Raw genomic sequence first — 16,384 nt, 5'->3', positions numbered from 1 at the left:
CTGTGTCAGGCACTGGTCTAAATGCCTTATACAGTAGTGACTCATTTAGTGCTCCTAATGGTCTCAGAGATAAGTACTGCTATTAGCCCCATTTCACAGAGGTGGAGACTCAGGTACAGAGAGGAGAGGACTTGCCAAGGTCACTAGCTGGTAAGTGGCGGAACCTGGACTCGAACCCCAGCTGACTGACTCCAGAGCCCACGCTCTCCCCCCTCCACCCCCCATCAGGATGCCCCTTCAGTGTTATCAGGAGCTGCATGGATGGGTCTTTTGGGATGCATTATAGTTTCCCAAGGGGGTCTAGGGTCCTCTCCAGTCTTGTGTTACCTCTGCCCCCCACCTTCTCATGCCTGTGGGTGGTCAGAGCCAGAGTCTGGGCCCGTTGGCTTGTCAGTCATCCAGCGCCATTCTGGACACATTAATAGGTACCGCCTGGAATGTGACTTGGCAGTGCCAGTCCTCAGGGAGTTGATGACCATTTTAACACCTACCTGCTGACTGTCACTCATTCCACATTGAATGCAAGCTCCCCTGGCTCCTTGCAAGCCCCCACGAGGGCTGTACCTCCTGATCCATTTGGAACGGGTATTTGGGCTCCATGGAGTCCTGGTAGCTCTTTATAGAAACAGGCACCAGAGGGGGAGGAGAGGAGGAAGGGAGCGCTGCTTCAGTTTTTCAAGTTATGATGATCCCAGTAATTGAGATACCGAATTGTACATTTAAATCGCTTGAAAGTAAAAATACCGTTTTGTAATGCTGGTGTTAATAATGTAAACATTAAAAATGAATTAAATACTTAGCTGTATTGTGGGGCACGATTGCCTGATTTTTCTTCTTTCAACTTATTCAACCAGAGGAAATGATTGGCTGCCATACCCAGATATGTTACCATAAAAAGTGGGTCTGGACTTGCAAGGGAGAAGTTAGTCAGTTCGTGCCCTGTGTAAAGGTGAGCTGGAAGGGGCAGGCTGGTAGTAGATTGCTGCCTTTCTCTGGAGGTGAGCTGCTTTTCAAGACTCATAGGTGTTTAAGGTGTGCTGGGGTAGGCTAATGAGGTCCTAAAGTGCAGCCCAATGTACCCAAAGCCCCTCCACTCTGGGGAGACCTCTGTCATCTGCCCTGGGCCCTGCCTCCCTCCCTTCACTCTAGTTGATGTCACCTCGAAGAGGCCTTCCCTGGCCCCCATTTCAGGAGTGGCCCTGCCACTCTGGATCCCTGCAAAACGCTAGTCACTATCCGACAGCAGGCCTTGACAGAGAGTCATCTCTCACTAAATGAATCTGAGGAGAACAGACCACATCAGAGTTTGGACCCGGGTTTCCTCACCTACCCATTCCCCCGCCCCCCCCTCCCGACCCCCGTTGAACACCTGCCTCTGTGAGATACTCCTCTCTAGAGGTCTGAGGGAGAGAGGTGAAGGGCAAAATCAGGAGCAGGTAGATTTCTGGATTTGGTACTTGGATTAGCTCTCGAAGCTCCTGTCCCATTTCAGGGCAGCCTAGTAACAGAAGGGAGAAAGTTCTGAGCGATGCATAACGAAAAGGACCCAACCTGGCTGCAAGTCAGCCCGCCTGGCTGGTGCTCAACTTGGTATTGTCCCAGAGCTGCTTTTCCCTCCCTCCCTCCCCTCTAGTTCTTGGCACTCACGCCTTCATTTTAGTTCTTTCTCTCATCTTCTGTTTTATGTTTTTGGCCACAGTGGATGCAGATTTAAATCAAAAGTCAGAAGTTTAGATCATTTTGAAGAGCTGCTGATGAGTGGTCCTGCCTTGCCATTTATTTTATGAGACTGCTTCCTGCCCTTTCCAGAATGGGCTACAAGGCTCTGTGCAGCTGGGAAGAGTGATGGGACCTGCCAGGGTGCTGCCCAGAGGCCCAGGGCTTCCTGATGACATTGCATCATGGAAAAGCTGTAATAACTTTCTGCTCTTCAGCTTCCTCTTCAATTGCACCAGGAACACCAGAGGGAGGAGGCAGGGCTGGGTGACTGTCCCTGGCTGTCCTTGGCCTCCCTGCTGGGGAGTTCGGGAGCAGGTTGCTCTTCTACAGCACCTGTCTTGAGGACCAAGTGAGAGTTCCTGGGGGGCAGATGGGGCAGCTGAGGCGGGGAGACGGGAAGCCAGTCTACCAGCACCCTGGGCTCACACTCCCTGTCTGAGGACACGGCTGGGGGGAAGGGTCTGCATCAGAGCCTGCAGCTCTGGCACCGGCAGGCCCCTGCTGCCCCCCATGCCCCCACTCGCTCTTTATGTCTCTCCTCCCTCCTTAAATGAGGTATCAGTTTGACATGAGGATTTTGGAGGTTATAATAGAGACTGGCTAGGGTCTCATCAAACCCATTTCCTTTTCCAGGCACACAGTTAAATGACGTCTCAGCCTGCTGGCATCTGGGCAGGGCCCATGGCTGGTTCTTGTCTCTGGAATGTGGGTGTGTCTCCTCAATGCTGTGTAACTTTTAGGCCTCGTGGTCGCTTGAAGGTGGTGGAGTCACGAGTTGGACGATCCCTGGGTGACTGTGCGGAGCGGCGGCTCTCTCTCTGCTGACCAAACCTGATTGGAATGTTCAGCTACTATTGCTTGGGGATTGTTTGTTATAACAGTGAGCCCACCCTGACTAATAACCTGTGCGTTTCTCAGTTCGGAAGAGAGCTCCCCAGTCTGAGGGAGGGGAGGCCGGCCGGGAGGCCCTTCCAGGCTTCTAGACAAGAGGAAGTCGGAGAGGCGGAAGGTTCGGAGGCCCCTGACAGTCCGCAACTGCTGGGTTTTCTCCATTTTCATCTTAATCTCTCCTGGTGCCTCTTCACATCAACCCCCGTGGCCAGCCCCCACCCCGCTGTTCCCTGAGCAAAATGCCTGATTCCTATTGCTGTGCTTGTCCATAGTACCTGCCTTCTTGATCACCTCTCAGACTTGCCTCCCTTTCAAGGCACAGCTCAGAGACCACCTCCATGATCACCCCACGTGGCGTTGAGCCCTCACTGCCTCTCTTCTCCTGGGCAGCGCTCTGCATGGCTGCACAAATGGCCCCCATGCCTTGTTGAAGCACCCCTTATATTTTCAGCTGAGGGTCTTCACCTTCTCATTAAGTCATAAGGTTCTTAAGGACAATGACATGATCCTCATACTTCTTGTTTCTTGCATAGGTCCTAGCACTGTGCCGTCTGTACCAGGCACTCGGAAAATATTCGTTGGGTGAATGGAGGGAAAGAAGGACAGACTAATGTAATCACAAATGAATAAGCTCCTTGGCCAGATTTTCAAGTGTCTCCACCATCTGGGCTCACTCCATTTCTCTACCACTCTTCACTCTACCACTCCCAACCACCAAATCCCCATTCTGAATGGGTTGTCTGTCCATAGACTCATGAGCATGCTGGGCTTTTCCTTCCCTCCGCTCAGCCAGCCCCTTCCCCATTCTTGTCATTGTTCAGGGCCTAAGTGAAGTCTCACCTCCTCTAGCAGTTTCTGTGATGTGTGTCAGCTGTCACATGATGTGTGTTTCTCTTTTGGCTGTGGACCAACCTCTTCAACTTGTAGGATTGATCCTCTGCACCACACAGATAGATCCTCTGTGTCACTGGGTATTGTCTTTGTGCAGTTTGTTGTCAGTTCCTGTGCGTGATTCTTGCCTCCTCAACTAGAATCTAAGCTCCCAAGAGCTGGATCTTCCCCAGTACTTAGCAAAAAGATCGGCAGGGAAGAGCTGCTTAGTTCAGTGTACACTTGCTGGGTACCGGATATTCAGGGCCCCCTCACCTCTTTTGCCATTTTAAAGTAAACTCCCATTGGAGATCAAATACATACATGCTGCCATCTTCTTTTCTTCCCATACCTCTCTGTTCTTCTCCCTCTGCCTAGGTTTGCAATGCTTGGGTGGACTCATTCAGCTGGGTCAGCAAAGCCTTGTGCAAATTTCCAGACAGTGGTGACTCCTCTGAGCCCAGGAGTCTGGGAAGCACAGTCTGAAACCAGTAGCCAGTTTTGTCCCTTGCAACAAAATGCACTTTTGTTGGTGACATCTTCAGGGGCATGTGGGGAGTTGGTTTGGGCCTCAAGGGTTTGGCAGAGCAGGAAGAAGGCTTCCTGTGCAGGGCATTGTTGGATAAGGGAGGGGCTGAGGGAAGATGGGTCACATAGACAGGGGCCAGGAGAGTGATTGCAGCACAGTTAGCGACATGGGTGGCCAGCCCTAAAAGACTTATATTCTAGCTGACCCCCCTCCCCCAGTCCTCAGGCAGGTCCCACAGCACCCAGGGCTGAGAACGGGGCCAGGAATAGGAAGCTAAGGCAGGGAGCTTCAGACTTGGTAGAACCAGATTTTTAAGCAAGGAAGTGGGCTAGAAAAAGCAGTAGTTAGGGCTCCATTTTGTCATTAGCAAATATTTAGTTTTCGGCTGACTTCCTTTTTGCCACCCAACATACTTTGACTCAATTCTCCCACCATGGGTGCAGAACATGCAAATTAATCACATCGTTATCTCAGCCAAACGTAATTAGGGAAGTTAACTTGCTTTGAAATCCATATAATGTATCCTAAAATTAAACAAAAAAAACCTTTTTTTTCTTTTTTTTTAATCCAGGCCTCTTTCCTTCTGTAAGTGTGGATTTTTGGACGGTTGATGGTAATTAACCATGAGAATAAAATTATTTTACTTTGCATTATAGAAAGTTCAGATAAAAGGACCACTTACGAGGTCTGGTACCTGCCTTGTAGATACATGCAAATATTTGATTAGCCACCATTTCCCCCCCGGGATCCCCAAAGGATTGCAAGAAATCGGTGAACTGTTCTTCTGTACACTCTCGTCACCCATAAATTGGAACTGCCGTACAGTGTGATGATCAGAATAAACAAACAGAAAGGGTAATAAGGTGCACCAAGTAATCACTGGTGACCTCAGCAATTTTATTAACAAATTTATTTCCCTAATTGGGTAACGTATCTTCATGCTCGACTCAAGGGCATTGTAATAGGTTTCCACACTGCAGAAGAAGGAATTAATTAGAACTGTTTGCTCTTTGTTCCATATTTACACTTGTCCACCAGTCTTGTAAACATTGCGCCTGGTTTCCTCGGCCCTCCAGGCTTCTCTCTCCTGACTCCCCCACCCCACCCCCAAAATAAATAAATAGAAAGTGGATAGTGTAATTTAACAGCAGTGGCTCATCCTTTTGCACAGTCCACCCCTATCAGAAGCTGCAGTTCATGGTTAGAGCCGTTTTGTGGCCAGAATCGGGCAGAGGCATCACTTCCAATAGGTACTCGGATGTCTAGAAAGAGAGACCTTTGCCTCCACGGGCAAAATGGAGAACCCGGGGTCTTGATTTGCCAGGGCTGTGTCTGGATTGCCCTTGCCCATTCAGACCCTGGGTAGGAAGCTGGTGAAACGGGCAGATCTGTCCCACTTCTTCTTGCCCCACCTAAATGCCTCTTAGGAAGATAAGAGACAGTCATTCATGAGCTCTGTCTGCTCTTGGGGTGGGCAGCCCACGCGAGCAGAAAAACCATACACTCGTGAACTCACTCTTCTAGTCTTCTTCAAGTAGAGTTTTTTGCCTCACAGCTTGCCAAGACTTCAGCGTGACAACAAAAAAGCATTTTTAAATGCAAATTCTCCAGAATCTCACTGTAATGCTGGCTTCTCCCTCAGGCCACAGCCCTCCAGTGTACTCCACAATGGTGCCGTTTCACACTGACAGTCCAGCCTCCGAAGACCAGCATTAGCAGATGCCAGAATATGGGACTTACCTCCAGAGCTGGTTTCTGTAGCCGCCATTAATATACCCTGCCATGTGTGGCTTTTGAATGTGGATATAATTATGACAAAGACATCTAACAGTGTCTGGACTAACTTGGCTACCAGTAGGTCCCTTTTGAGAGCTATACTCCAGAAAAATCTGGATAGGCCCAACAAGCCTCATTCTCCCTCTTGAATATCCTGCAGGATCTGGATGAGGTTTTCTAGGCCAAAAATATAGCCTGGATCTGGTCCATCATAAGTGGTGTGCTCGTTCCAGGAGCCTTTGTATGTTGTATGAGCAAAGTCGATCATCCGGATGTCAACTTTGGTGAGACCTCCGGAAGAGCTGCCGTGGGCCGTCTGTGGAGCCTCCTGAGGATGCAGGCCCCCTGGGGTCCTTTCTGGTGGCTCCTGCCCATCATAGATGATGAGGAGAGAGCTGGAGTAGAACCGGTACGAACTCTGGCTCCTAATGACCGAGAGGAGGGCCTGGAGCCGGCGCTGTATGGGCTCCAGGAGCTCTGTCCGGAAGCGGGTTCCGTCATGCAGGAACTGATGGAGGGCTTGTCGGAAGCCCTCGACGGAGAGTTTTCTTCCATAGTACTTGTCTTTGCAGAGAAAGTGCTTCTTATCAACTTGATAAACCTGGTAATAAAAAGAGAAAGAAGATGTGAAGAATTGCCAACTCAAGAAAAAGCTTGCAACTGCTACGGTTGCAGTGTTACAAGCTAGCATGATATATAAACAGATTTCCAGGAGATGCAGGGCAAGAATGGCTGAAATGAATGGAAGGATGATCTTTCATCAAGCACCAGAGGAACTTTCACATTTTAAAATGCATTCTGTGCACGCCCTTAATAGGAATCCAAGCTCTACATATCCTTCACCCCACAAAGGTGACCCTCCGCCCATAAGGAAAAGCTTTGGATCGACTTTCTTGTGAATTTCCAGTGTCATCCTCCAAATCATGATTTAAACCCTGGCTCCTGGCCTTCTTCAATTCAAATATTAGCAAACCCAAGCTAGAACGCTTTAGTAGGAATCTGAGATCACAGCCAATGGCCTTGGAAAGCCAACTAGATTCAATTTCCCCAGCGAAGTTTATAAAGTCCTTTCTCTGCAGGTTCTAAGGAAACAGTCATGGCTCTTGGGGTAAAGCAGGGTTGACTGAAGATAAAAAGATGAAAAGACAGGCTGGATGAGGTAGGGATGGGGTTTTCAGGCAGCCAGTGCAGCTGAGGGGAGCCTGGATGGAACGGGCAGGTTCGCAGCAGCTCTGTGGGGCTGGTGGCTCCTCCTTGGCACCAGCTCCTCTCCCCCTCCCCTGTCATGTCTTGGCCACCAGAAGGGAGCAGATGGAGGAGATGCTGCTGGGGGGACAGTGGCAGCCGCTCTCGTTTCATTCAGATGGCACAGGCAGAGGCAGAGGCTGTACGGAGGCCAGTGGCTGGCGTGGCCATGACTTGGCTCACTTCTGTCTGGCACACCTGGGAAGGGCAGCCCATACCTGGCCAAGACAGTTTCTCAGGTCTCTCCTGCCTTCCGATTACGTGGTATATTTGTGGAAAACCAGCGTGGGAAAAAAAATCAGAAAGCTATCAGACTTGCTTTGGAGGGCTGGAGATGGGCTGTTAAATTAGCCGTCATAAATACATGACAGGCATCACTGTCTAAATAAATGAGATCATTTTCAGAAGATTGGAAGTCCGGAGAGAGATTCCATTTACACCCCAAACCATCACACTCCATTCTCTTGAGGACTGCATTCCCAGCCTTCCAGGGGACATCTGTGCAACAAATTTATAGACTCCACTCCCAGCTTCAAGGGGTGGCAGTTTCAATTAAGGAAAGCTTTAACGTGTACCGTCAAACCAGTGTCTGGTTTTGCTTTGAGGAGATAGACGCTAAGAGCGAACGAGTGGGGAAAGTTTATTTCTTCCCGTTCTGCAGCCCCTGCCACGAGCCACATCAGAGCTACAAAAATGGGGTAGAGTCTGGGCAATAAAAAAATTAACCATTCCTTTGCCTCAGCGGAGCAGGCTACGACCTTCCCACTTCATTAACCAGAACAGGTACCAAGAAGAAGCAGAAGACGTGGCGTAGGAAGAAGGAACGGCTAATAAGAATTCAGAGAGCAGAGTGCCTTATGGCACCTGAGAAGGAGAGGATTCAGCTGTATCCTTTAAGAGACTGAAGAAGCCATGGAGTGCACAGAGAAGCTCTTTTTCAGTTCTCTCCCCAGCCCCTGCTCACACACTGTCACCAGAGGTCTGCTCTCAACGTGGATAGGCCCCACGTGGCCACAGGGAAGTTTCAGCTGCCGGAGACCCTGAGACCGAGTTTAAAAAAAAAATGGCAGCTTTTTGGCACCACTGTCCTGAAAGGGGCTCTTACAGAGATCCCAGCGTGTCCTAGAGTGGGATCTGCCCTTCCTGTGTGGGAGGGCCATGCCCGGCTGCCTCCTGGGTGGCTGGCTCTGTGGGCAGTGGTGTCCGCTTGGGAGACACCCCTGCCCCGCAGTGCACACGCCGGACGCCCAGCCCTGTGGCGGGCCCTCTGCCACCGACCTGCATGCCACAGATGCGCACGCCCAGGCAGGCCGAGGTGCTCTGCGCACACTTCCTCACGTGGCGGGCCTTCTTCTCCTCGGACGCGTCATCCCCGTGCTGCCGGGTCCCCATCTTCAGGTCCAGGATACAGGGGTGCTTGTACTGTGACACGACGTTTTCCAGCAACAGAAACCCTGGTCACGCTAAGCTCAGGAAGGCTCTGTGGACATGAAGACTGAGGCCCCTGTGGAGGCAGTTAGCGCGCCTTGGCGGCTGCCTGGGACCCCCTCCTCTGAGCACCGTTCCTTCTCTCCCAGCTCCTCACAGACAAGCCCATCGTCCCTCTTGAGAATTCAAAGTATTAGCTTTGCAGGCTGCTTTAAGAAGTCCATTTATTTAGGGGGAGTTTATGTCTACGTGAGCTTCTTTTCCTTTTCCTTTTTGCTCTGAGGTTGGAATTTAAATGCAGGCGTGAAATCCCTGGCAGGCCGTGCCCAATTTACATTTTATGGCAGAAAATCATAAGGCTAAAACCTCGAGTCACTGAATGGGCCAATACCTTTTGGGAGAAGTGGGTTGATGTTAGCTTTGGAGATGAGTTGCAGGAATATTAATTTCAGCGGAGTAATTATGCTGCAAAAGCTTCTTAGGGATTAGGGTTGCAGATGTGTCTTAGTAATACTGTGAAACCAGTCACCCGTTTGCGGGAAGGAGCCCAGCACTGACAAAGGGGTATTTCAAGCCTAAATGTACTCACTGAGAACATGGCAGCCTGAGGATGAGGGGGGAGCGCCTCCCCTAAAAATCCCCCGCTCGGGCACTTCCCTGAGGGGGGCACCACACCCCCTCACCCCATCAGCTCCATAGGAAGACATCTGCGGGGAGAATTTGGAGGGCTAGAAGGGAGGCTGGGGTGTGGGGAACCCACCCAGCCCTCTGAGCCCCCTGCCACCCCCACCCAGCATGGCCGTCATCATTCCTCTCTGCCCACAGAGACCCCCAGCCCAGCCCCTCTGCCCAGGTGGCAGCGACACAGCCAGTGGCCTGGCCACGGGCACTGGGTTCAACTTAATTCCCAGTCCGACTTCCCCCATATTCTTTGATTTTTCTTTTGGAGAGATCAGATTTCTTCTAGGTCCTAGGTTTGAGGGCCTGTGCCTCGACGTCTCCCTCCTATCAGTCTCTCCCCGCCCACCCCTCCCCTGGCCCCATGTCTGTGTCTCCCCCTTCTGCCCCTGCGCCCCCGTCTGTCTCTGTCACCTCCCTCCGGTCCCCCGCCCTCTGACAGGGATACGGTGCCGCTGGTTCTCTGGGTACTCGGTGCACAGGCGGGTCAGGTGGGCCTGGTGGCACTGCAGGCCCCACGGGTTGAAGCTCCTCCTCTCGGCCTGGTTCCCTTTAGCGTCTTCCACCAGCGAGGACACCGGGGCGTTGAGGTGGAAGTCAGACCTGAGGAGCGACGTGGCGGGGCTGCGGGAGAGGGAGGCGCACCACAGTCAGGGCAGCCTGGCCGGAGGGCCGGGGAAGGTGCCCGTCCCTGGGGCGGGGCTCTCCTGAGCTGGGCTCTGACACGGACTGTCCCTGGCTGCTCTCCACACTGCCTGCAGGGTCTCGGAGTGCCCCTCCTGCCCCATTCAGGCCCTGGGCACGAGATCGGGCCACACTGCAGCCCTGGCAGGGCGTCTCTCCAAACCCCAGAAGCACTCATTAGAGCATGTCGCCTCCTCAGAGGGCTGGGCGGGGCGGGGGAGGGGGTTAAATTCACTTGTAAGTGATCTGGGTTCCGCTTGCACTATCGAGGCGATGTGGTGTGGGAACAAGCGACCCTGCCTGGAATCAGAAGGCTGGGAGTTTAGGCTGTGAGCATGCCGTGTTGTTATTTCCTTGAGACCTCAAAAGGCCCTCAGGGCTGGGAATCCTGGATCTTTGGTCCGCCCTGTCTCATGTCCTCTGCATCTTGGCTTACCCATCTGTGAAATGGAGATAATGCGTACCCGCTTCCTGACGCTGAGCCAAGAGACTTAATTAGATTGGCTGTGCTCCTTGGGGAAGGGAGGTACTTTCATTGTATTAGCTCCCTTTTGTTTCCCATAAATGTTTTATAAGTCCCCAGGGGTCCTCTTCATCTGAGAAAGGTCAGCTAACATTATCAGAGGTTCTGGAGATCTCTCTGGGACCTTGGGTGCCCCGAACTGCCTGGTCTCCAAGGTCCCATGGGGGGCTGCGTTGACCTCTCTCCTCATCCCTTCCTGGCCACTGAGGAAAGGTGATTTCGGACTGCCATTAGCCACTTTTCCTTTGTGTCACCTCTTCTGGGTTTCTGCATTCCCCCCACCCCCATCTGGAGACATTGCATGGTCTCAGTGAAATCGGTATGTAATTAAACAAATATGCACCGAATGCCTGCTCTGTATAGGACTCTACGTTTGTGGCAGCCTCTGACGTAAATGCATCGGAGTCCTCCCTCTAAAAAACTGCATGAAGGAAAATTCATTCCTTTCTTTGGTTGCATTGGTGTTTCTAGAAGGAGGCTTCCTGTGAATTTGTCACTTCCTCGGCCCTTTTGGGGAGCTGTGGACCTTGGCGCAGGTGGGAGCGGAGCTGGTCCCTGCTAGGTTTCTGTCATCCTGCCATGTGGCCCTCACCTCTCCTCGAGCGAGTGAGCCAGCTGCCACTGGGCGAGGGGGTGGGTGCCACCAGTACCGCCGGTGGTCTGCTGGAGAGTCTGCCATATGGCCACTGCCGCCGACTCCGTGGAGACCTTGAAGGGCGCCCGGTTCTCCTTCAGCGGGGTGGCCACCAGGCTGAGATGGCCTCGGCTGTCTCTTTGGAGGTGCACCGTGATGGTGCCTGCAGAACACACGGGGGGGGGGGGGGGCGGAGATCAGACGGAATTTACCTGGTGGACACGTTGTAAGGGGTGACATCCTTTTGAATGGTAGTTTAATGGCACTGATCAACCTCCCCCCTCCCCCTTCCCTAACTCCTCTCTCAAGGAAGAACTATGAGGACTGTTCCAGAATGAGCCCAGGGCCGCGGAGCCTGCAGAAAATAGCCTTGGGCTGGTCTGCTTCATTGCATCTCTCTGCCCTTTCATGCTTTGAACAAAGCCGGCCCTGTACATTTTGTTCTCACCTTCTGGTTCCTCGGTGCAGGGTGGCACATTCCCAGTCACAGCAGAGCTGTTCCAGTGGGGCCCAGCCTGGGGTCATCAGAGCTGGTCCTCCACCAAGAGGGGCCCCCTGCCTCAGGGTGGCTGTGAGGGAAGCTGGGGCCCATCCCATTCCTCCCCTCTGCCTCCATCATCCTTTCTCTCCCTTCCCTTTCTCTCTGTCTGACCAGCTTCTTCCAGGAAGCCCGCCTCAGACAGCCTTCCGGGGCTCGGCCTCTGTGTCCCCTTCATTTAGACCTCTCCCCACACCCCGATCTCTGGCTTTAACACGGATGCCCGCCATCTCCTTCAGTTAGACACACAGCACATGAATATTATTGACGGAACATGGTTCTGTGATAGAAGACAGGAGACTTGTGGGATTTCTCCAGCTACAGTCACTCCTGACCATCGGTGTTTGTAATCAAGGCATGGCAGCCTGCTCCAGTTGCTGCTTGTGAGAGTGGACAGTGTGAGGAACCCCAGTGAACAAACGTGCTAATTGGCTTCTCCTCCGGGACATGGGCCAGGTCAGGTAATTAGGTCTGCCACGCGTGTCACCGGCTCTGTGGTCACCCGTTTCGGATTTCTCGCTCTGGCGGCACAGTCTGGGTCTCCCCCCATGGGGCTCAGCGTCTGAGCTAAGTGGGTGCCCGGCCGCGCTAGAGTTCTGATGGAGATGGAGCTGTACTCTTGCCGGTGGCACGGGAGACAGCCCCACAAATGGCTTTGCGAGGACTGGCTCTCTAGAGTCCTTGGTTCCCTGTTCTTCCTGCAGCTGATGCCATGACTGTTCTGGTGGCTCCTTCTCCCACCAAGCCACCCTCCACCTGTCTCCACCCTGCTTTGTGCCTGCCAGGTTGACCCTGTGGGGTGCACCAGTGGCTTCCTCGGCCCTGGTTTCCCAGGGGTTGGGCCAACAGAGGACATTGGCAGGAGATGGGGTGAGGCAGGAGAAAGATCGAGGTATTTATCCCACTGGTTCCCTCCCTGCTGCAGCATGGTCCTGTCCCTCTGTGGCCTCACTTTCCTTGTGTCTGTGACCCCATTCCCTTCAGGCCTAGGGGTGGTCACAGCCTTTCAGGGGTGCTGGTCCCTGAGTGCCTCATCACCCCCGGTTCCCTTAATCCTGCGAGCGCTTCTATGAGCTGTCCCTTTGAAAACTCTCTTCACTTAAACCCCGTTCAGTATACCGCTCATTTCCTGCCGGGACTCTGACCGAGAGAAGGTGGGCTGCATGTGATCAGGTCCCCTCAGGTATTTATTTCCTCCGCTGGCCACTTGGTCACTTTCTCAGCGCAAGTGGTAATTTCTGCTGAACCAGCACGCAAGGCAGCTGATTTCCCTGCTTGCGTCCCTGCCCAGGCTGGTCAGTGCAGACGCTCATTTTCAGGGCTGCTCTATAATTCAGCAAGTTGCTCTTCAGGGCCATCTGTGCCTAGCTTAGCGGTCTCTCTGGGCTAGTCCTGTCATCTCAGATTCCCGGTACCCTAATTTCTCAGCCTGAGAGTGACATTCAGTTCTTTCTAGCTCCTTAAAAAAATTCTGCGTTGTCTCAGCTCATCTCAGGCCCCTGAGTCCCGGGAATGAATGATACTGCTGCTAATATCATACCTGAACCTGGCGTTTTGTCGTTTACCTGAACCTGGCATGCCCACCAGAGGGGCTCTGCTCGTGAGAACAGGGGGCTGATGGCAGGTCAGGAAAAGAACTGCGTTGGTCATAATCACTGCCGTGTGCCAGCTCCCGGGCCTTTCGTCTGTTACCATGGAGTGACGGCAGGCCTGCGAGGCCCTTGCCTGTAGTCACTGAGACTCAGGAGATGGAATGACGTGCCCAAGGTCACACAGTAAGGGGTGGAGCTCTGAGAAAGGCCACAGCAGACGTGGCTATGGAAGAAGGAACAAGCTGTAACACGGAGCCAAGGGCTTCATCGGGAGACTCCGGTGTGGTCATGCTGTGTTTACTTGTGCGGGGATGAGGCACGCTCCTGTCTGTCCTTATCACATTTGCTTTGGCCATTGTGTTCCGTGGGAGCGAACAGAGAAACCTGTTTTGGGAGGGTAATCAGTACAAAGGGTCGAGAGTGCCAAGAAGCCCAAGGACGTGGTGTCTACCTTTCTGTTCCTATTTCCTCAGGCAGGAGGGCTGGTGTGCTTGTTCTGGGGAGGAGGGCCCACCTGGAAGCCAGCACCAGGCCCCAGAGCCCACCCCCTGCCATGGGGAAAGGAGAGCGCGCTGGCCTCCTTGCTTGTCCTTGGGGAGCTTGGAGCCACGTGGCTGCTGGGGAGCCCAGGACGGTGTGCCAGCCAAGGGCAAAGCCCTTTTGGGTCTTTTGTAAAGTTCAGCTCACCATCTGACCTTTCCCGCTGTGGGACTGTGGTGACTCACTCGCCAGAAACCACTGTCTCTGGGAGCCCCAGCCCCACGAGGCCTCCCTGGAAGGACAAGAAATGTGACCTTCCCCTGCTTCTCTGGGCTCCAACTCTTGTCTGATCTCATCAGATTTGAGTGTCTAAATAAATGGAGGCAAGCAGGGGTGCAAAATAACCCAAAACCAATAAGATCCAAAAATCATTTCTATTTCTCATATTGTCAGAGGTACCCAGCCAGACTTCGTGTCCCTGCTCCATCTTCCTGCACGCCTCTGGCTCTGTGTCTCCACCTATCCGTCTTCTCTCCCACATCCCTCTCCAGCGCAGCCCAGACCTTGCTCCGAAGCCCGAGACCCATAGCAGATAGCCACCCTGCAAACGGTCTCCAGTTGCCAGCTCTTTACTGCAGCAGCCTGTCAGTGGAATCCAGACCCCATTGGTACGTGTAGCTGGGGTGCCTTGGCTTAAGTTAATCTATCAAGTTAGCAGAGCCCTAAGGCAGGCGGTACCAGGGATGGGCCCGATCGGGCCTGCGGGGCAGGGTAGAGTAGGGGTCTGGACAGTAGACCGGTGCCTGAGGGTGCCCGAGAAGGGTACCATTCTCCCCCGCCCAGAGGAATGGGCACGTGTAGACAGGACAGAGGAAAGGCACCGGGATGGGGTCCTGGAGACCACGCAGCCTCTTTCACTTTCCTGCTCTGCCTGTGGCTGCCTTGGCAGTCTGTCTCAGCCCCAGAGCTGTGTCCAACAAGCATGAGATGCTGCGGGCGGGAGGCCACCCCACACAAGACCCTGCCACCCCTTTGCTAGGTTGAGTTCAGTTGCGAAAGGACATTCATTCATTCCAGTGGGCGCTCTGACGAGCTGGGCAGTGACCCACAACTGATGGGCAACCCTGGCCTGTGGCCCCAGAGGCCCCAGGGAAGGCCTGCACAGGCTGCACACCGGCCACCCGGCCCTCTCTCACAGCATGTGATGCTCATGGGTCTCGTCTCAGACTCTCGGAAGGTCTTGGCAAGGCGGGACTGAAGTGGTGCTTGGGGCTCAATGCCTTGGCCCCCTATCAGTGAGTCTCAAGCTGGGACATGCTGAATACAGATTCCTGAGCCCTGACCCCAGGGGTTCTGGTTCACAGGTGTGGAAGGGAGCCTGGGAATCTGCATGTGAACCCCTACCCCAGCCTTGATCAATCCCAGAGCCCACTCTGAGAAATACCCATAGAGCTAGGCCCCATCCTTCCCAGTTATTTGATCTTTGAAATGCAAGTGAGTTTTTGACTGATTTGGATGCTATAATCACTTTTACTACAGATGCTTATTCGAGGGCAAAAGCTTGTAGTCACAACATTCAAAGACCTTTAAAAGAGGTCTTTTCTCTGGGCACTCATCCCATTGAGGGGCTGGCGGCTGGCAGTCATGCCCTGAGCCCTGTGAGCCGCATTTACTGAAGGCCGGGTGTGGACAAAAAGCCTGCCCCCTGGATGCTGGCCTGCTGCCCAGAGTGCCCCTGCCTGCAGGCCCCCAAATGGTGGCCCTGCCCACCCAGACTTCACTCCCCAGAACCCACCCTGGACTCGGATCAGAACACACACGCTCTGTGCCCCACTCCCCCACCTCTACCGGGAAGGCAGCCCGTGGCCCTGGTTTGGCCACCAGAAGAGGATGAGGAATTCTGGTTTCCTAACCGTGTCAGGTCCCAGCTCCTTCCCGCCCTGACCCAGGCCTGAGGCTCCTGACACCCGCCTGGGTCTCCGGCGGGAGGGGAAGGAGGCCTCGGCCTGCCCTGTCTGTCCCAGCCCTGGTCACAGGACCCAGCCATGGCGCTCCTGAAGCACGGAGCAGATACCCTAGCAGGGCAGCGTGGGCCCGGGGTATCATTTTATTCCATTCTCAGTTCCTCGAAGCCTAGTGGCTTGAGCTAATTTGTAGGGATGTCAAATGGCATTAGACTCCAGGCCCAGAGGCTCGAAGAGTTCAGAGTAACTAGGACAGCGAAGGCCAGTCGGGCTGTGGGAGAGGGGCTTGTCTCCATGTCAACCCTCACCCGCAGCACAGTGCCCGGGGAGGCGACGGGGGGCGCGCACACGAGCCCGGCCCGGTATGGTGGGCACAGAGCCGCGGCTTGCCGCCTGGACACTCACCCTTGTACTGCGGAGTGAACCGCTTCATGGCCAGAGGCAGCGATTCGTAGAACCTCTGCTCCTGGAAGATGAGGGGCTTGCACACGGTGTGCTCGTCGTACTTCATCACGCTCAGGTGCCCCCCGACCTGGTGCAGGAAGGGCTCTAGACGCACACCCACTCTGGCGTCCCCAGCATCCGTGCTGTCCTGCACGACCATGTGTCCGCGGGGGGAAGGCCTGGGGTAGAAGTGGCAGCTCCTGGATAGGAGGCGGGGCTGTCAGTGGTCCTCAGCTCTCGCTTTCTTGGCCTCTATCACCGTCAGAGCACAGCTGTCCCTCTGTCTGTCGGCCTGGGAGGGGGCCCCTGGAAAGCACAGGAGGAAGGTGGAAATGGTGTGAGGGAGATGGGGTGCTGGGAGGAGCGGAAGGACCCGCAGTTCCTAGCCA

At 53.9% G+C, this 16,384-nt stretch overlaps 1 protein-coding gene across 1 annotated transcript; it reads right to left on the bottom strand.

Annotated features, from left to right (window-relative positions):
* Nucleotides 1–5,918: 5,918 nt before the first annotated feature.
* IP6K3 (inositol hexakisphosphate kinase 3) lies at nt 5,919–16,155 on the bottom strand. The gene is made up of 5 exons (XM_032410007.1): nt 15,957–16,155; nt 10,936–11,140; nt 9,585–9,760; nt 8,309–8,484; nt 5,919–6,386 (listed from the first exon to the last, which is right to left on the bottom strand). The coding sequence occupies exons 1-5, from the start codon at nt 16,153–16,155 to the stop codon at nt 5,919–5,921; spliced, it is 1,224 nt and encodes a 407-aa protein (XP_032265898.1).
* Between the last annotated feature and the right edge of the window lie 229 nt (nt 16,156–16,384).

This window comes from Phoca vitulina, unplaced genomic scaffold (assembly GCF_004348235.1).
Source record: "Phoca vitulina isolate PV1807 unplaced genomic scaffold, GSC_HSeal_1.0 scaffold11, whole genome shotgun sequence".
Classification (NCBI taxonomy): domain Eukaryota; kingdom Metazoa; phylum Chordata; class Mammalia; order Carnivora; family Phocidae; genus Phoca; species Phoca vitulina.
This window is presented reverse-complemented; position numbering and strand designations above follow the sequence as displayed.

Bases quoted from the DNA above. Each gene is read 5' to 3' on its own strand.
- IP6K3 (XM_032410007.1), bottom strand. From the start codon at position 16,155: ATGGTCGTGCAGGACAGCACGGATGCTGGGGACGCCAGAGTGGGTGTG. The intron at 11,141-15,956 runs GTGAGTGTCCAG...TGTGTTCTGCAG, and splicing joins GTTCACTCCGCAGTACAAGG to GCACCATCACGGTGCACCTC. The intron at 8,485-9,584 runs GTATCCCTGTCA...TAGCGTGACCAG, and splicing joins CCCAGAGAACCAGCGGCACC to GGTTTCTGTTGCTGGAAAAC.